Source organism: Pelodiscus sinensis, chromosome 3 (assembly GCF_049634645.1).
Source record: "Pelodiscus sinensis isolate JC-2024 chromosome 3, ASM4963464v1, whole genome shotgun sequence".
Classification (NCBI taxonomy): Eukaryota; Metazoa; Chordata; order Testudines; family Trionychidae; genus Pelodiscus; species Pelodiscus sinensis.
In genome coordinates, this window is record NC_134713.1 from 60,520,591 (window position 1) to 60,542,116 (window position 21,526).

At 40.6% G+C, this 21,526-nt stretch overlaps 1 protein-coding gene across 1 annotated transcript in view; it reads right to left on the minus strand.

The window, feature by feature from the left end:
- The window catches only part of SNAP91 (synaptosome associated protein 91), a 128,752-nt gene that overhangs the window by 36,197 nt on the left and 71,029 nt on the right, over nt 1-21,526 (minus strand). Inside the window, exons 13-16 of the mRNA XM_006124205.4 lie at nt 18,188-18,297; nt 16,232-16,332; nt 3,349-3,363; nt 3,023-3,193 (exon numbers count right to left, since the gene is read on the minus strand). Of these exons, the coding sequence (XP_006124267.2) occupies nt 3,023-3,193; nt 3,349-3,363; nt 16,232-16,332; nt 18,188-18,297 (397 nt within the window). The remainder of the gene's footprint in view (nt 1-3,022; nt 3,194-3,348; nt 3,364-16,231; nt 16,333-18,187; nt 18,298-21,526) is intronic.

Here is a 21,526-nt window from a genome sequence, read left to right on the forward strand (position 1 = left end):
GTGACACCACTAAATTAGTATCTTCATTCTCCAGCAGATATATTGGTGAACAAAACTTCCTAACAAGATAAGCACCAATGTGGTCAGTTACATTCAAAACAAACTAATCATGCTCCAATAGCCATTTGGTCACCTATAACAGGTTTTAAAACAGATACAGTTTTACTTTACAATGATAATTTAAACTTACATCTCTTGCAAGCACTTTCAGGAAAAAGGCAGAGATCAATAAATCCTGAAGGAGACTAAACTACTTTTTCATGCACCTCCCACACCTCCCTCAGCAGGCCAGGCTTTTCTTGCCGCTGGTCAGTTTCAGCAGCGGCTGAATCAGGACCCCTGGGGTAGAGCAGCTGGGGGGCTGCCGGGTTGGTCCCACAGCGCTGAGGTGCGGCGCTACTGGACCAACCCAGCAGCACCCCAGCTGCTCTGCCCCAGGCGTCCCCAAGAGCAGCTTGGGGGTTGCTGGGTTGGTCCCACAGCGCCGAGGTGTGGTGCTACCAGACCAACCCAGCAGCACTCCAGCTGCTCTGCCCCAGGCGTGACCAATTCAGCCGCTGCTGGTCGGTTTCAACAGTGACTAAATCTGGACACCTGGGACAGAGCAGCTGGGGTGCTGCTGGGTTGGTCCCTGCAGCGTCGCACCTCGGCACTGCAGGGACAAACCTAGCAGCACCCCAGCTGCTCTACCCCAGGTGTCCCCAAGTCAGCTGCTGCTGAAACTTATCAGCGGCTGATTCCAGGAAGCCTGGGGCAAAGCAGCTCTGCCTCGGGCTTCCTGTAGTCAGCCCCTGGTCAGTTTCAGCAGCGGCTGAATTGGGGACACCTGGGGTACAATATGTACCAGTTCCGACTTGCATACAAATTCAACTTAAGAACAAATCTACAGTCCCTATCTTATATGTAACCCGGGGACTGCCTGTATTCCCCTTTATTCAGCACTGATGAGGCCACATCTGGAGTACTGCATCCAGTTTTGCCCCTCTCCCCAGTACAGAAAGGATGTGACTGCACTGTAAGAAGTCTAATGGAGGGCAACCAAAATGTTTAGGGGTCTGGAGCACATGACATATGAGGAGAGGTGGGGGGATTTGGGCTTAGTCAGTCTACAGAAGAGAAGAGCAATGCGGGTTTTGATAGCAGCATTTAACTATGTGAACGGGGGGGGGGGGGGGGAGGGGAGGTCCAAAGAGGATGGAGAGAGGTTGTTCTCAGAGGTGACAGATGATAGAAAGAGGAGCAATGGTCTGAAATTGCAATGGGCGAGGTCTAGGTTGGATATTAGGAAAAACTACTTTATTAGGAGTGTGGTGAAGCACTGGAATGGGTTACCGAGGGAAGTGGTGGTATCTCCATCCCTAAAGGTTCAAGTCTCATCTTGAAAAACCCTTGATGGGATGATTTAGTTGGGAGTGGTCCTGTTTTTAAGCAGGGAGTTGGACTTGACCTCCTGAGGTCTCTTCCAACTCTATGATCTAGCCCTCTACAAATCATCATCATTACCGTCACTTACTAAAGACAACATAACTGATGGCAGCTTTAGTCAACTAAGAAAGCTTTCAGGGCACAGAAGGCAGACATTACCAGAATATTCTAATCCAAAAAACAAACATCCTTCAATAGCATAATTCATTTCATTGGCGCATGAATGTCATAGGACCTCTCTTTCTTTAGAGTTTATGAACAAAGGTGATTAGATTCTGTAGAACCAAATGTCAAATAATCCAAACCAACATGCAGAGGTGGAAGTCAGAACTGAATTTTGAAAAATAGTTTATTAAATGGAAAAAAAATGCATTTTTGGTTTGACAAACTATTTGCCAATTTAGATCACATTGACCAAATAGTTTTGATTAAACCAAAGTTTTAGAACAACTTTGCAAACTGGTGCCATTTCAGCCGTTTTGACAAGAGCAAAGACTAAAAGAACTATATTCACAAAATGTGAGGATCACGCGGTGCTTCTTTTGTAGCTTTCTTCTCACTGTTTAGGGCGCTTAGCAAGTTCAATTCCTCACCCTACATTAGTCAGGGAGAAAGGATTTAGACTCTGATTTCCCCATTACCGGAGATTATCCTAGCCAGTGGCCTGTATAAATGTATTCCAAGGTGGGTGTCCTCATCTCTCCTCCTGATGTGGTTCCACTGCATACTCAGTCATTGGAACAGGGACTTGATCTTTGGTCTTCCACATCCTAAATGAGTGCACTAGCCACCAGGCTACAGAGATATTCTCATTTTTCCCTTGGTCTAGCAAGAGGCAAAGAAAGGGCCCAGTTATACCTGAAGTTCCAGCACTTGGTATTTAAATTTGTAATGTCAATCTCTTTAGAAAGTATCTGCTTTTGTCTCAGCTACGCAGCAATTCAAAACTTAGGAAAAAGGCACTAGTTATGCCTGTTAGTGACAATCCTGCTTTCCAACCCTTTTTAGGGTTTACTTTCAACATAAACAATACATTCTGAAACTCAAGAAAAAAAATAAGATGACTGGATTAGTAGACTTTAAAAAGAGATTCAAATACTAGCTTAATGTGGATCCCTGAGTGTTGGTCATTCTACTAAATTAGCACAATGGTAGAGAACTGCTATTTTTAGGACCATGGGCTACACATTTCAGTTTATATTCACATTTCTATGAAAAGGTTCTCACAATATATCAGTGAATTTTTTAAAAAAGAAATGCCTCCATATTTACATGTTTATTTGTAGTTCCATAATTGGCTACTTAAGAGTCAGGCTTAGAAAGCAGTGTTTAGCCAGTTGAAAATGTATCCAATTTTATATGTTCCCCTCCAGAAGGGTTTTGCAAAAAGGAAACCCTGCATAAAGAAAACAAAAAACCCCAGTACCCAGCAAAACTACAGTTAATCAAAATTCCACTCCAATGCATCTAGTTACTTGGATAATTTAGGCTTCTGGACTCCACAAGATCAAGTCCTTAGACAGACTATGAATGTTGATGATTTTGAGATGGCTTATTTGGTCTGTATAAATGGCAGCATTAGAGTAACAAAACTAACCTCCAAAAAGATCCACTTCAGCAGTGACAGCAGTAACAGTTGTAGTAGTTGTAGCAGATGCTGAGGCAGTTGCAATTTCAGTAGTTGCAGTAGGAGTTGGGCTAGGCTCTGGTGCAAATGGATCTGAAATCTGTGGCTCAGAGGAAACACTGGATAGCGCTGCCAGATTGTCTATATGCAATCATATATGAAGACCAAATGGAAATAGTGAGCCAAAGAGAGAGGGGGAAATACTAGCACTATACTCTCCAAGAAATAAAGAGAGCTGCTAAAATTATATTAACAATTCTTTATTAAAGGAAACTTAGAAAAGTAGTGTTACTCACCCTCTCCCAAAAGATCTGTTACATCGTCCATTTCATGATAGCAATACAAAGAAATAGGAGAATTAACAAAAAAGAGTGAATATGTAGATTAGCCACATGTGTGATGCACAATTTTTGAACCATTCATTTACTAGTATGTCACCTTATACACAGACATAGAATCATAGAATAATAGGACTGGAAGGGACCTCAAGAGGTCATCAAGTCCAGCCCCCCGCCCTCAAGGCAGGATCAAGCTCCGCCTACACCATCCCTGACAGATGTCTATCTAACCTAGGACATGACCTAGATAACTTGAACTCAGCTTATATAGGACAGTCTGATTTTAGAAACTTTGAAACATCAAAGTAGACACTTAAGTGTGTAGCCTGATGTGCAACTGAATCCATTTCTTTAATAGCTTTATTCAATTTTTTGCTTCTCAAAAATTAAATATTTAAATACTTTCTATTAAATACCAACACTAAGTCTGAATGGACAAGGTCTATTTAAGAAAAGCACTTTGAGTCACAGCAGTTATTAAAAATCTGAGATATACTGGCACTGAAGGAACTTAAGAAAATACTTCCATTAGTAGTTTGTTGCCACAAATTATACAAATCTTTCTATTTCCCATAGTCCTGAGATTAGACAGCAATAAGCTCCAAAATGCTTACCTTTACTATATAGAGGTTTACAGTTAAATATGTGAATAGAATTATCTGGGATAATGGACTTCTCTAAAGTTTGTCAGTGATGCCTTACCAGTGAATAAGCCATTCTCCCCTACTTAAGTTTGCATAACTACTGGTGGCCTACTAAAATAAAAACTCTTAAATAGAGTTAAGGATCATTTGCCCTCTGCTCTTTTCCTCAAAGCCTGTTATGCATATTATCTCTGAGGTGGATTCAAATCACTTCCTCATCCAGAAATATAATGTACATACCACACACACACCCACACACCCCCAGCATTAGCTTGCTGGTTAACAATGGAGATACACCTATACCTATCTCAGAGTTGGAAGGGACCTGAGAGGTCACTGAGTCCAGTCCGCTGCCCCCATGGCAGGGCTAAGTAGTATCCCAGACAGATTTGCTCCAGATCTCTAAATGGCCCCCTCAAGGAATGAACTCACAATCCTGGGTTTAGCAGGCCAATGCTCAAACCACTGAGTTATCCCTTCTTCCTCTCTGTCCCTTTCCCCCCGCCCCTCAATTGCTTCAGGACTTATGCAAAGCTGTATGATTTTTTTCATCTTGCACTTCCCAGAAGAATGTTTGGATTCAAAACTAGAGTTCACATTAAAGAAAGTTAGTCATCCAAAAGAAACATTTTAAAATCCTCTATACTGTAAGATAAATAAAGCACTATAAAGACAATTGGAGGTTTTTAAACATTTTATTTTGACATTTCAACTTCTGTAGGTTGAAATGTTCTGAACTTTTTAGAAGTGTTCTAAAGTTCTAAACTTTAGACCAGAGTTAACATTGTGGAGATAGGCAAACACTAAATAACTCAGTGTGATGCATAAGATTTTTTTTTTAATTAAAAAGCAAATGTATATCAATTGCTTCAGGATTTCTGCAAAGCTATATGATTTGTCTTGCACTTTCCATAAGAAGTTCAGAATGGTGATTAATACACAGTACAAATGGTTTGGAGTTCATTATATGGTATTTGAAGAGTTTTAGTATTTGAACAGCATCTTGGTTGCCCAGTACACCAAATATGAACAATGGGTGGGGCATTATCAGATGGTCCTAGATGTATGTGGATGGAATGAAAACATATATAAAAGATTGTCAGGTCCATCTTTAACCGGGGCATTGGGCTAACTGAACAATAAATCAGAGTATGAATAAACCTGCTTTTGGTGATCTCCATTTACTTCTTTTGCCTATCTTTGCTGTCACTAGTCTTTAAAAAGGTGTAAATGTCTATCTGGGATAGGCAAGGGCTGCTTTATCTTGTATCAGGCTAAGGCTATAATAATACATGATGCAGGAGCTGTTATGTGTATGCATTGTCTACACTTTTCCTTATAACTGGATTTATTTCCATTTTAATCAACTTATTCATATTTCTGTTTGTGTTCTAATTATATCAACCTAATCAAATTGCTTGTGTAGCTTCCTGAGTAACAAACTTATTTTTAGTGATTTGTGCAATTTACACCCTAAACTTAATGGAGACTACACGAGTAGTTTCCTGTAGTATCCCAAGAATACTGGAAGAAAAAGGATGCGTTACAGAAAAAAGTCCTGTATATCCAGTCAGATAATGTGTTAAGATTTCCCTATCTGCATGGACAAAAATTTTTTGTCAGGATTCCCAACATGCAAGATGGGGCTAAACAAGTTGTTCACAAGTTTTCAAACAATACTTTGTGAGTTAACTGATAGCTGGAGCAAATAGCTCAGGGATGCAATAATAGAATAAAGAGATTTTCACCTTCAGATAGTCAGAAATTCTTACTATACATTTTAGAAATGTGTGTCTGTCTGCTCCAGAATATTTGTTCAAGAACTCCTTCTAAATGCTAAGAACTAGGACCACCAAATTTAGCATGCACTTCCTCTCATTGTAACCCAAAGCAAGGTCAGGGTTTGGTTGTGTCAGAACATTGGGACATGCCTAAAATTTGATTATTTCTCATAAAATGGAAAGGGAGGGGTCTGGCAGGAGGAACAGCTATATTGAACAATGACCACAGGGGGCAGCAAGGGGTTAGAGATGGGGACCAGAACAGCTGTAACTCCACTGGACTAGCAGAGGGCAGGGGCGGAGAAAGGGACACCTAGCTACTATTTATTTCAGAGCGTGTCAATGAGTGAGCAAGTGACCCTCTGGCTGTCCCCCAAATGAGGAACCCCCTCCCCAACTGTTCCTGCTATAGCTGCAGCTGCCGTGGACAACCACTTATCACCTGGTTCCAAGCTGCTAAGGTGAGAGGGGGCTGGAGTTGTCCTCTCTCCCTGGGGAAGCCTGAATCACTTATCCTCAGCCCCACTGCAAAGCAATGATTTAAATGAAGAAAAACAAAAAATAATGAAGGTAAGGTCTCATGCAATGCTGGGTAAATCTTCTAGTGCTTGATAAACTTAAGAATGGTATTATGATGTGGTTGTCTGCAATAGTTAGTAACTGGACACAAGAACCCATAAAATTCCGTTTAGTTTTATGCCTTGTGACAGGGTGGCCCAGCCCTGCACTATAAATAAACCTGTGGGTAGGGCCCAGCTGGCTGAGAGTGTCCAGCTGGTGGAGAGTCCTCCCCCACCCCCGACAAGGCCTTGCAGGGCATGCTCACTGGCCAACCACCCTATAAAAGGCCCTGAGCTGGCTCACTTGGGGCTGATAGCTGAGGGGAAACGAACGACAAGGCCAGCTCCTGACCCAGAGGAGTCCACGTAGCCGGAACCTTTGCTACAAACCCAGCTGCTGCACCAACCCTGGACCCAGAGACCGTGGAGAGGCACAACCGCAGGGCAACAGCAGGGAGGTAGGAAGCAGCCCAGGGCAGGGAGTAACAATACCTCAAGTGCTCAGCGGGTTGAAGGGAGGAACCCCTAGCTGAGCAGGCAGTGGACCGACTCACTGCCAATAGGGCCCTGGGCAGGGACCCGCTGGAGTGGCAGGGCCTGGGTCCCCCATCCTCACCTCCTGCGGTGCCCCAGAGCCCAGGAAGACCTGCAGGCCTAAGGCCTAGGCCGCAAGGCCGTACTTACCCTGGGGGGGGGGGGGGGGGGGGGGGGACTCTAAAGACTGAGCCGCTGGGCCCAAAATGAGGGAGATCCTGACCAAAGGTTGCAACCCTTGACATGCCCCCAATGCCACCAGTGGGGTCTTTTTTTAGAAAAGTTATTTACTGAGTTAACAAGAAGACTGCCATACTCCCTTTCAATGTGCTTCAAGTCTGATACCTTTAGAAGAGTAAGAGTAAAGTCTTCACGGCTGTATGATTTAGAAGATTCAATTAGGATGGACTGTCAAGGAAAGGAGACTTATCTATAGGTTAAGGATTCTAACAGGAAGGCAACATCAATTTTTGAAGCATCTGTCAACAAGTCTGCTTGGCTATATGACTGAGTCATCATCAGCGAAAAATTTGTCCTTAGCTGTTAGAAAAGGCCATGAAATCAAAATACCCAAGTTGTTGATTAGTTTAAGATGAAAACTAAGTTCAGTATTTGTGGAAACTTCCATGCTAAAATTGAGACCACTGTAGCTTCTAAGATAACAAAAGGCACATCTGTAGCCATACCCACACTATGCAATATATGTATCTACACACAGAGCCCTTCCTGAGCAGGTCTCCTTAGCCATTTCATGAAGTGACATTTGTCTTTTACTACCAAATTATTCCACAGATATGGAAACATGAAATACAGCTGCAAGGTCTGGCTGACAACATCTTGCAGTCTTAAAAGACTTTCCTCACTGCTGCTGTTGTCCTCTTCACTCAAGTCTGGGGTTAAAATAATGGTGTGCAGGGTGTGCCACAGCTCTTTCACTTTTAAAAAGAAAGAGCTCCCTGGCTTCTGCTTAAGTTGGCTGAGCAGACTCTGCTGCATCATCATCTCCTTCCCAGTTGGTGCAGTGAGCACTCCCTCTGCTGTTCCAGTTTAGTTTAAAATATCACTGACTGAAGTAAATGGTCCTTGGCCATGACTGTTTTCTGAATTATTGCTCATCTACTGTAACTGTAGTACTACTGGGTACTTCTATTTAATAGACTATCAAAGTGCAAAACTGCAATATAAAACATGTCATAGCTTCACAAAAACAGTAGCTTTTGCATCTCCATAGTGAGAGGTTGTAAGTAGTAAAACCACTCAACTTCAAGAAGAGGAGAAGAAAAAATGATTATGAAGTTCCAGTGCATCTTGACAATGAAGCAGATAATGGGCTATGACACCACAGGTTGAAGCTTTCTAGTATGGCACCCTCAGGACCTGACAGTTTGCTGGACCATGGGAAGTTGATATTGTCTAGCTGCATTACCAACACCCGCACTGCTTGAGAGACATTTAGATGGTAAATTAGACCTAAATAACAGCACAGAGCTAGGACCAGTGACTACAGACAATCTTTATGGGACTACAAGCAACTTGGCCACACCCATAAGTAGGTATCCGCTACCTAAAAACACGCTGGACCAGGGATGTTGCTGGACCAGAGTAGAAAGGGTCAACCTGTACTACAGAGAGGATGATTTAGATTTCTTGCTTTAAATGACATCTCTCTACCAGTCTGTCCACAGCTTTAGTCTGACACCCTAAGCACCAGAACCTAATGGCATATCCCATGTACTAGGTATCTAATATAGTCATTCAGAATTCGTTCCTGATTAAAGAAGTTAAGATTAGAGGGACATTAGACGCGCATGTAGCAGGATCCTAACCATTATCTTTAGTTCAAACATGGTTGTAAAAAGAAAGGGCATAGTCTGTGGAAATGCAGTATTTGCTGCACAGTTCCTATTCTGAAAAACAGAGGAATATTCACACAATTAGATGCACTGGCAGGAAAGAACCCATACATTTTGAAGGCTGGTATTAAGAGTCTAGAGGCATCTCTACTATCAATAAGCTAGTTAAAAAAAAATGCACCACTTGAGTATCTAAGCAACGTATACCCAGCTGAGTTTGGAAAGCTGAGCTTGAAATAATGCTACTGGAACACTCCCACCTTGTATTTGTCTATATTTAAATATAACCACGTTTGTTACTTCACTAATTTATAGATAAGCATGGTATGCTGAAGTCTCCAAACTTCCTATTATGACAGCCTACTTAAATGTTGCATACAGAATTTCAATCATTGTTTAATAAAGTTAGAGAGAAAAACACCGAGTATTTAAGAATACAAGATTCAAAACAATGTTTTACTGCTTTTTATACTTACTGCCGTTACACAGATATTTTTGTGGCACAGAGGAATGAAGCTGTGAAATTACCAAAAGGTGAGTATTAGGTCACAGTTCAAAATAAATCTACTTTAACATTTCATGACACTGTATTCTGACGCTAAAGGGACTACAATTTTTTCTTTGCAAATATTGTTACAATAGTTTCCTTGGAAAAGTTGTATCAAGATATGTGACTGAGCAGCTAACAGCTGGGACACTTCTTAGAGGAAAGAAGCATACCAATGTTCTATATATTGCTTCAGTAGACAAAACTTGCAGCACTGCTTTGCTTCTTTTAATCTATCATTCCCTTATGAAGTCTAACCACCACCAAGACAATGCAGAAATTGAAGTGTAAGACTTTCAAAAACACATAGTAGATCTACACTGCACTTAGATACCCATAGCTGGCCTATGCCAGACGAGTTGGTTCACAGGACTCAGGCTTGCATACCAGTCCAAGATCTGGGACCCTACAAGGTGATTAAGTCCCAAGGCCTGGGCTGCAGCCCGAGAATAAAAGTTTATACCACACAATGTAACAGTGCCTTAGCCTGAACGCATAGGCCTGTCACAGGTATCTAATTTCAATGTAGATACACTCTGTGGGTGGCTGACTTTAGACCATTTAAATTGGGATTTTCCAAAGTGCCAAAGATTTGTAACAAATAGGGAAATGCACAAAAGAGTGGTCTGTTTTCAAGTCTGTATTAAATGGAAATGGAGAAGGCAAGTAAAATTTCATCACAGGGGTCCAAGAAATTGCAAATTTAACCTAAATCCTTAGTAATACACTGCATTCCTTACTCTTTGCTTGCTCACCCATTCCCTATAGTCTTTTAGGTACACTATGTTCCATTAATTCTGTTATTTTTATTTCCCAAACCTTGGCCTTATAATTATTGCTGCAGAAAATGAAAGCTTATTGCACCTTCAGCTACGGACCAGCCGTAGTACATTCTGTATAATCAATGAAACTATGGCAGCTACACTGAAGTTAAGCAAAGAAAAAAAAAAGACATTTTTGGAAAACAACATTACCTAATTGTTAATGTTTTATATACACATTTTAAAATCCAAATTACTAGTCAAGTCTGTGTGACTGAAGGATACAAATTATATCATTGTACTAAAAACAAATTTTGTGATGTGCCTTATGCTGTGAAAATAATAATAATAATAAAAAAACAGGCCACTATTGCTATTCTCCTAGGTATGTAGGCCACTATTGCTATTCTCTTAGGTATGTCTACACTTGCACACTCTTTGAGAGAGGGATGCAAATGAAGAGATTCGAAATTGCAAATGAAGCCAGGATTTAAATATCCTGCACTTCATTTGCATATTTACGTTATGGTGCTATTTCGAAATAACAGCCACTGTTATTTCAAGAGAAAACCCTTCTCTCGAAATAACCCTTATTCCTCATACAATGAGGTTTACCAGTTATTTCAAGAGAAAGGTTCTCAAAATAACCATGTCTTAACAGTGACTGTTATTTCCAAATAGTGCTGTTTCAAAATAGCACCATAATGTGAATATGCAAATGAAGCACAGGATATTTAAATCCCGGCTTCATTTGCAATTTTGAATCTCTTCATTTGCACCCCTCTCTCAAAGAATGTGCAAGTGTAGACGTATCCTTAGTTTCATTATTTCTTTCCTGCTTCCCTCATCCATAGCTCTATTTTCAGAACTTCTTCCCACATACAAACCAGTATAAGTTCGAAATCTAGCGACTCACAGTTCTGGAGTTGACAGAGAACATTAAAACTTTCAGTAATGCCAGGCAGTTTCAATATATGAACTTAAAGAAAGAGGATGCATTCTCATTTGCATCAGTCCAGGCAGCAGCTCTCAAATATTGAAAGTCATATGACAGTCTACATTAGTTGACTACTTGCCAACATCTTAGTCTACTTGACAGCCTCACAAGCATAAGCTTATCAGGTAGTCAACTGGAGTATCGACTACTCGCTCCCCCTCGCCACCTTGCTGCCTCTATGAAAGGCAGTGGGGGGAAGGAGAGAGTGAAGGAGGAGCTGGTGCTGGGGGGAGCCAGTTTTAAAGCCCATTTCCCCCAAAACCATCTCCGCAGTGCTGACCTGTGTCCCCTGACAGCAGTCCCTGTTCATGGTGGCCAGTGCTGGATGCAACGAACAGGGGCTGCTGGACTCCGTGTGAGCTGGGACTGATCAGCTTATGCTGATCTGGGGCACTGCACTTCTGCATTTTAAATGTATTAAGAGCCTGGTGGCTTGAGCTGGCTCCTGGCACTACCCCTGCTGCAGCTCTACAGAGCCATCCTTATCGACTAATCGTGTGGTTGATACAAATTTAACATCCTTCAATTAGATTCTCAACTTTTCAATAGTTGAGAGCTGTTGCCTAGACTGATGCAAAGGAGGTCTGGAAAACAGAGCCTTGACCAGGTAGAGATTTAAATGCAGCTAATTTTTTCCTCCTCTGTTCATCTTTGTTCTGGAAAAACTCTTCAGCTGTAGCACAGGGTTTCTGCGAATGGTGAAATGCTACACACTCATGCAACCCATTTCTCATACTCACGTTAGATAAACTATGGATATGAAGTTGATAAGGACATATTACGATAAAGAATACCGGAGGTTGTCATTCTTAGAGAGCAGTGTGGTGATTAAGATGTTCCAACATACCTCGAACTACACATCAGTGGAAAGAGGATCAGCTAAAAGAGAGGGTGACGGGGGATGGACATATGGAACCTGAAGCAATAATGGTACACCCCATTGAGCATACTCCCCTACCTTAAATGTGGTAGTCCACATACCTAGATGAAGTGAATTTTCATTTAAAATTAGACTAAGTCCTAAGGACAGTGAAAGTTTCTGTAATTATTTTACCTAGCAACCATTTAAAGCTTGGATCAGATGAGGTGAAACCTGATTTTTACTTCCCCCTCCTCCCCAGTTTTGTTTGCATTTTACACTAACCTAGGGAAGGATAGAGAGTAGAAGCTTTAACATATATTGTTGCTTTCCAAAAACAGCTGCCAGGTGAAGCTGTATAAACACTGGAAAATAATAAGGATTCTGATTTCCTCTGCTGAATTGCAGTAACTGACAAGACAACGGAGGAATGACAGATAGGAAGCCCAGAACGCCCCATGACAAAGGAAGTCTAGCTTTCACCAAATTGTATTTCTCAGAGTACAAATTTCAATATAACAGAAAGAGAATCTAAAATATATTTACTGACACCCTGAATTCTCCTACAGACTCTTTGAAATTGGTGCTAAAAATTAAGTGAAAAAAATCCCAGTTTCACAGTAAGTTTTTAAAAAAAAAACCACACAAAATATATAAAAAGAACTTATTTCAGTACAGAACACTTTAATGGGCTTGCCAATTGCTTAAATAGTGTGTGTCAGAGGAAGGCACAGAGTTATTTCTTGCCATCAACATATTACCTCACACAGAATTACTAGATATTGAACAGGTCACCATATTTGTATTGTTGCCAATGGTAAAGTAGACTTATTAGAAAACAGTTACTTAAGTTGTCAAAAACAAATAGCTAAAAAATTATAAAAATTATGTTCGGTATGTCATAGAAAGTGAGAATGAAAGTATTCCATCAGGAACAAAACCAAATCCTAGTTGTGCTATAGGTAGCTTACAAGATAAGGATGATAAAGTTGTCAATGATGTAGATACGGCAGAAGTTTTCTACCTTTTTCCACATATAGAACATATAGAAAAATATTTCAAAGATATTTACACACATTTTACATAATAAAATATTTTCTACTCCAATTGTAATCAGGTTGTTTAAATTTCACAGCTACTCTCTAGCATTTTTAAGTCTACAGGAATAAATAATTGGTACCTAAGAATTTTAGAGTAATTGGCTGAGAGGTTTATGATTTTGTTAAATATCAGCATCTCAGAGTACTGGATGACTTCCAGTGGCCTGGAAAAAATGGTTATACGCTAGTATTTTTAAAAGGCAAAATGACATGAGTAACTATAATGTGCTTAGTTTAACAGTAATCTTAAAGAAACAAAAAAACAAAATACCCCGCCTCACCACCAAAAAAAAAAAAAAAGACACAGAAAGGCTGATACAGGGCACCATCAGTTAAGAATTAAAGAATGGCTGCACAATTATTTCTAGATGATAACATTTTATGGATTATGTCAAACTTGATTCTTTTAGAGAGGTCAAACTTGATTAAATTTTGGATGACAAAAAAAGCATAGGTTGACAATATTTAGATTTCTACAAGGCATTTGACTTGATACCATAGGACATGAAAAATGAACTCTACACAAAAACAAAAGTAGTAACAGACTTAATAAGGGCTACATTATCTATTAGCCAGAATGTAACAAGGTGAGTAAACATTTATGGAGGGCATTTTTAGTGGGATCCTACTGTGGTATGTTTCAGACTCAGTGCTAGGTCTTGTTTTTTTCTAGATAACTACCAATAATATCTGCAGATTGCAAAAACTTGAGGAACAGACAAGGCCAAGTCAGTTCTACACACAGAATTAAAATGCATACATACTACGTTGTACTCATTCAAACATGGATTTTTACACAGTTAATGGAAAGTACTTCTAGGAACCAAGAATGCATGTCTCCCCCTTATGGGGCCAGGGTCATAGGGGATAGCCAATCCCAAAGTTCACAGTGCAATGCAGTGGCTAAGAGAAAAAGCAAACTTTAAGGCTATGTCTAGACCACGCTGAAGTTTTGAAAGAGGATATGCAAATTGTGAGATATGCAAATTGTGAGAATTTGCATATCTTCTTCCAATCTCACTTCTGAAAGCGGAGTTAGTAGGGTCACGGTTTTGGCAGCACCCCCCCCTTTTTTGAAAAGCCACGTAAGCCTCATTTGCATATCCTCTTTTGAAACTTCAGCATAGTCTAGACAAACCCTAAGTGTTTAAGGCATGATACACTGAGAAATAGGGAGACATGACTTCCTACATATGGAAGTAGTAGGATCATTACTGAAATACTGTGTCCAGTTCTGTTCACCATTGTTTAAAAAGGATGCAAAGAGATTGGAAAAAGTTCAGAACACTACTACAAGAATGACTTGAGGTCTTAAAAAAAAAAAAAAAAAAAAAAAAGAACCACACCCACACTTGGCCATAATAGCAGCCATCCGGGGTCAGACCTCGTATCCGGTCTTCCAATAATGGACAATACCAGTGCCCCAGAGTGAGTGAACACAACAGGCAATCAGGTGACCCATCCTGTGTCACCCATTCCCAGGTTCTAGCAAACTGGAGTGTTCCACTGTTCCATCAGTTTCCCTCTAAGCTGCATGGCAGCACAGCCATGATTGATCTAGGTTTTTTCTGAACAGTTTTACTCTTGGCTTTGACAATATCCTCCAGTGAGGAAATGAACAGGTTCACTGTGTATTGTATGAAAAAATACTTCCTTTGGTTTGTTTTTTGAACCTGCTATCTATTAGTTTCCTTTGGTGAACCCTAGTTCTTGTGTTATGAGAAGGAGTCAACAATGCTTCCTTATCTACTTTCTCCACACCAGCCATAATTTTGTGGACTTCAACCATATTCCCTCCTTAATCGTTTCTTTAATAAAACAGACTTCTTATAACTCTCTCCTCTTATGGCAGCCATACCCCTAATCATTTGTTGCCCTCTTCTAAACATTTTCCAATTCCCATAGATCTTTTAGATGAAGCAACCACACCTGCACACAGTATTCAAGGTGTGGTCATACCATGAATTATTCAGAGACTATATTCTCTCATCTATCCTTTTCTTAATTATTCCCAACATGGTAAATTTTGAAATTATCCACAAAATGTGCAGTAGCACTTGAGAACTATCCATGACTCCATATCTCTCCAGAGGTTACAGCCAACGTAGATCCCTATGATTTTATATGTATAGTTGGGATTAAGTTTTCTAATAGGAATTAACTTTGCATTTTATCTGCCATTTTGTTATGCGGTCACCCAGTTTTGTAAGAAATCCCTTTCTAACTCTTTGCAGTCTGCCTGGGACTTAAGTATCCTGAATAGTACTGTGTCATCTGCAAATTTTGCCACCTCACTGATTACTCCTTTCTCCAGATCCTTTATGAATATGTTGAATAGGACTGGTCCCAGAGGACCCTTAGGGGACACTTCTCTCCATTCTGAAACTTACTCTTTATTGCTGCACCAGGTGTTCAAAAATCTGAGCAAGTACAGATCTAAGACAACATTGCGCAGGAGGGCTTTTCTTCCTTAGAGAAACATCAGAGAATTTGACTCCATGAAATTTTTCAGATACCGAGTTTGCCCAAACTGATTTTTTTATGATTGACAGAATGCGTGCACGTACCTGTGCTATACAAATATGGCTGTTATACACAGCAGTTTTGTTCACCTGAAAATATTTCAGGAAATAGTATTTTCAACATTTAGGACTCCAAGGATTGGTAATACACTTAAAGAACAAATACAAATTTTACCATTCGCTAAGCAAGAGCAGATTTAAAAAGCACAACCAAACAAGTAATCGTAGTGCCAGTATTTTAGAATTTTCATGGTGTCTTTTTTCTACAGATCTCTTGCCTGCAAGGAAAAAACTGTCAGTTGGCTTACCCTCAGTTCCATGTCAAGTCACTGGCAGAGCCAATGGTCTAGATTACAACACTGGTCTTTTGAGTCCTAGCCCTAGGCCCATCCCTGCTTAAATTAGCACACTACCAGGTTGTTCCAGACCTCCCACCTCCTTCACACTCTTTCTGGGCTACACACGCTAGGTCCCTCATAGGATAAGGATTGTTGATAGCTTGTATGGCTGTATATCAACTCTGGGTTCCACTGACTTGTCAACAAAGACTAATGAATGAGTTTTGAACATGGTTTATTCTTTTCATAACAGTAACAGAAGCCAGGTTTCTGTTTAGATGTCAATATAAGAGGGGATTTTAAAAGGGGGGGGAGGAAGGAAGAAGAGTCAAAAGGGTATTTTACCTCCCCATGAAGTTGCCCCTGCAGGAGCTGATGGAGCTGTTTGCCCAGATGATGTGAAATCTGGATGAAGATCTAGAAGATCACTGGATGGTTTGGAAGTGCTATTGGGGTAGCAAGTAAAAAAGAAAAAAAAAATCTCAATCTGTGATACTACAGGCATTTTGTATAAATTCCGCTAATTAAAAGCTGTCCCAGGTTACTTTCGTTCACAACATTTACACTCCAGTGTATCTATCAAAACTTGGTAGATCAACTATTCTTTGGAACAGAACGTAATCATGCAGAAGTACTAAATTTCTTTTAATACATATTTAGTTCAAATGCTGAGGCTATTCAACACCTGGTGACAGGACATCATTATTCCTAGCCACTTATTTCTCTTACTGGACACTGCTATTGTTCTGTGTCTTCAGCAGACACTGTTGAACTGCAATGATACTGCAGAACGAAGCACAATAGAGGGAATATGCCCTGGAGAACTTCTAAAAAGGAAAATCAAAACCCCTTTAAGACTAACTGGAATGGAGCTCTGTTTTCAGTCGCAGCATCTATTTTCCAAAATATTTCTGTCCATTAGGTCAGAAAGCCATAGACCTATGCAGCAGGTACTAAACAAGCTAATACAAGTGACACGTTTTAGAATAGGGCTGGGCAAAATATGGCCTGGGGACGGGATCTGGCCTGCCAAGCCACCGGATGTGGCCTGCAGACCACCCTGCCGGGACCCTCAGCTGTCATGGTCTAAAGCACAGTTTCTGCAGCTCTCTGCCTTGCAGGGAGGGTAGGCTGTGTGTGATCTCACGGCCCCCAGCCAATCTCTCAGCTCCTACTGGCTGGAGATAGCCAGCCAATAGGAAGTGAGAGATTGGCCTTGGGAATGGGGACAGCGCAAGCCTCTTTCCCTTCCTGGAACTGAGAACTACGTGGAGGGAACAAGTGTGCAGTCTGAAGTGATCTGAGGCTGCAGCAGGTGGGAGCCCAGCCTGCAAGCTTAGGTAAGTGCCTCCCAGTCAGAGGCACTTAAGTCAGCAGCCCTGCACCCCCGCCCCTCCTGCACCCCAATTCCCTCTCCCAGGTCACCATCCAAACTCTCCACACTCCCCTACCCCAGGTCACAACTCTCTCCCAGTTTTCACCTCCTTCTAGAGCCTCTCCTGCACCCATACTCCCTCCCTGACCTTACACCCCAATTCCTTGACCCAGGTCACAACCTTCTCCATCTAAACTCCCTCTCAGACCTCACACTGTCTCCTGCACCCCTGTCCCTTACCCCATGTGCCCTTCTGCACCCAACCTCCACATCTCCTCCACAGAAAGTGTGGCCCTTGACCGCTTTCCGAAAATCTTCAAGTGCCTCCATCCCCCCGAAATTATTGCCCATCCCTGCTTTAAAGCTATGTCACAAACTAATCACATTTCAGTATGTTATCCTTCAAAAGAATAAAGTGCAAAGTAATTTGATTTGGTTTCAACATGTATCTGTTTAAACTGTGACGATTAATATTTTAGGTTAAACAAAAGTAGAAATTTAAAAAACCCAATAAATTAAGTTCAGCACTATTTCCATTAACATATATATTTTAGTCTACTAGAACGTATGTGTGTGTAATTTAGGAAATAGCAGTGGTTAACTGCTGCAATACTGGATACTGCCAAAAAAGCTATACTAACTCAATTCAGTTTTCTGGGAATTTGTCCTATAAAACTAGTGTTTGTACAGGTGTTGTGCATTCAGTGTAAACTAAAAAAAAAAAAAAAAAAATGTTGAATGAGTCTAGTGACTAAGACTATAGAGTTGTACCATATACAAATTCCAGACATCTAGAGTGTATAGCAGGCACATCATTTCCCAGAAGTATGCAACATATTTTGCTCTTAAAATCCAAACTGAAATGGTAAAAGGGGCTGTGGGCAACACAAGAAAACAGTTCATGATTAACCCGTTGCAGAACTAACCTGACTGGAGTTGCTGTAGATGAAGTTGCAAAGAGATCAACTGGCGGTGATGTATCAATACTTTTTGCTGGGGTAGAATTAGGAGATGTAACAGTTGTGGCTGGAGAAGACTGGAGACAAGAATTCAAAATATATAATCACTCAGAAGTTTGTGCCACTACCAATGTAACAACTAGCATATGCTTTCAAGTCTACCTTACAAGGTAATATTGCATGGACTTGTGCTTCCCCAGCACACAGTTTTTGTCCTCAATCCAACACACACACGGGCCTATGCTTGGCTTTTCTTCTGCCCCAAAATGCTGTGAACAAGGACACTTTGAAGACTTCAACGGAGGGGATTTGTCCAGATTTCAAAAGGTGAAATCAGTACATCATTGACTGCAATATCTAGGAGCGTGAGAAAAAACTGCTTTATCTAGATATTGCCCAGTCCAACTGGGTTGAGAGTTTAGACAGTGTTAATTTTCTTTTGGTAAGTACTTAGAATTTAAAATGACTATAAATGTTAGGCAAAAAGTAATTCTTTGTAGTCAAACTTTTACTACTTACCTTTTACCAGTGAGTTTGCGTGAAGTATGTGGCAAATTTTCTTAAGTTTTACAAAAGCAGATGTGTCATTTTTCCAATCATTTAAGTCAGTTGGTATATCCCAAAGGTACATTACTGGGTGCCTGAGGTGGGGGAATTTGGCTGGTGCTTTACTCAGATTCATAAGTGGTTCTAGGAGCATTCATGCAATCTAGCTGCGTGTTGGGCTCTACATGTGGTTGTGCTAGGTGATCAGTGCCTGGAGAGATTGCTGCTTTCTCATATAGCTCTTGCTATTGACGAGAGCCCAGGTTGGACAGAGTTAAGGTGTACAGCAGCCCCACCATTCCAGGCTGCACTCAGAGGGATCCCGTCACGATCTATTGTTAGATGCCATGCAACATCCAAATGTTTTCTGTGGTTCTTACAGCTTAAGCTTGTAGTCTCAAAAATCTTTACTCAGAGGTATCCATAGTTCCCTGAGGGGGAGGGTGGCTATTATTTTTGCTGTACGCATTAAAAAAAAAAATCCACTCTTCCTCAGCTTCTGCCCCATCCTCCAACTTCTAAATGACTCTAGTTCCCTGCCCACTAAAAATGTGTTGAAACCTGGCAAGAGGAGCTGCCAGAACCCTGGGTCCTTTAGAATCACCACCGGAGCCTCACAGAGAGGGTGCACCATACCATCTGTGTGTCTCTCTCACCCTGTCTGGGAGTGCAGTACTGCCTTCCCCCACGCAATTGCGCAGGGCCCTGGTGATCCTGTCAGCTCTCCAGGCTAAAACATCAACATGACAATTGTAGACACTTTGTTTTTGCATTTCTTCTCTTGTGAGAAACCCCCTTTTTTTGGTGAGAGGATTCTATTGAGATACTATGCAATTATTCATAGTGGGTCAGTACAGTATCTCAAATACTCTCTGCCTCCACCCAGACAAGGTAAGTGAACAAAAGCAATGAGTTAACAAATCAGAGGTTAAATTAGTTAATGTGTACAATGCTCTGAATATAAGTGCCAGTTTCACCAATCCGAGATCACATGATAGTTCCCTGAGAACGTAATTAAGTAATCTCTAAAACCAAGTGAAAAATTCCATCAAGAAAAATATCAGGAACGTAAAGCAAATCAATTATTGTAGATTCAGACAACACATAGTACTTTAGGTAGCTCAATCTAGTCATAACTAGAGTCCTGCACAGATACAAAATTGTTATCTGCTTCCACAGATGGGGAAATGATCCACAGATGTCTGCATCCACAGATGTGGATATAACGTCAATAGTTGCAAATTTGCAGGGCTCTAATCATAAGATGGCTCCTCAAAACTAGGGGCATGGGTGATGTTTAACAAGGGAAAGAGAAATACTTTTTACAAGAAAGAACTATTAAGCAAAATGGAAAAAAAACATGAAAGATTTTGGGGTAGTTAGGAAGTGGGTAAATATAGAAACACATTAGTAAAACAGTAATCCAGTTCATGGGGCTGGAGAAGAAAGTTAGGAATGAAGACACCATGCTTCCTTCTCAGTCTGAAAGTTAGGGGTAGAAAAATCAGCATGTTCCAGGAACAAGTTTCCTAATGGCAAGAGGTTTAAAAAAAAAATCCTACATAATTGATAGCCACCACCACAAGGGGTGGGTACAATAAATGGAGTAAGATCTACCAGGAAAAAAAAATAGGTCAAGTTGTATGTAACTAGAAGTGTTATCAGCTGCTAAGCCTTGTACCTCCTCAGAGCTACTTTGCAGGAATTTATGGCAATTTGAAAAGCTTTATATATAACCACTAGCTGTAGTTCTTTTTAATTTAATATTTTAAAACAGTTACTAATGCATTGTAAGGCTATCAAAATAACACTAATGCTGTGAGAACAGCACAAAAACCAAACTATAGCTTCATTAACTTTTCTGGTCACGTATAGCAGATTCTTCTATTGCTAATGCATAGTTACAGAATCCTAGAGTTAATGTCAGTACTCTGCAATAATTTACTGGTGAGGCAGATACCCTCATTTGACAGATGGCAAATACTGAAACTTAATTTCACAATGTCTCTCAAGATCACAACATTTGTCAATTGTAACTACCACCACCTAATTCTGAGTAACAGAATCAAAGACTCAGACCACAGTTCAGTTCTTTGCTCAGTAAGGCACCCTGAAGAACTCTGGTGGTTAGAAGTGTAGTACATGAAAAGACAAATAAGATTCATCCCCTCAGAATAACCTGGTATTGCTATCTGCGGCACTGAATCATGCATCCCCGACTGAGGCTTGTTATGTTCCACAAGTAATGAAGACAGTGGACAACAGTAGGAAGTTGTAAGCCAATAGTTCCTTAATGGCAGCTGGCAAAAAGGTTACCAATATGTCCCAATTCTTGAATGCACATTCTAGTCCATCACAGAATGCCATGTGAGGTCTTAAATAAGAGCTGAGGTAATACTGGTTTTTAGTATCATTGCGAAATATACCTACAGGTATATTTGCAAGGAGTTACGTACATATATAATGAATATATATTCTGAGAGTCTGTATCAAGGTAGGAGTCCATAGCAGAAGCAGTTAAACAATTTTTCTGTCAGACATATGTTTTTAACCTCTGTTGGATATCAGTTAAGCAATGTAAGCTAACACACTGGATGCCTATTTACATCTGAATGCCTTGAAGAAAAAAAGTCAACATGGCAGCAGCAGACAGGAAAAACTAAGGATGGAAGGCAGAGAGAGTAGACAGTGAACTAAGGGAATACAAGAAGGTAAATATGGCACCTCATTACCCTTCCCCTAAGAAATAAATGAGCACTG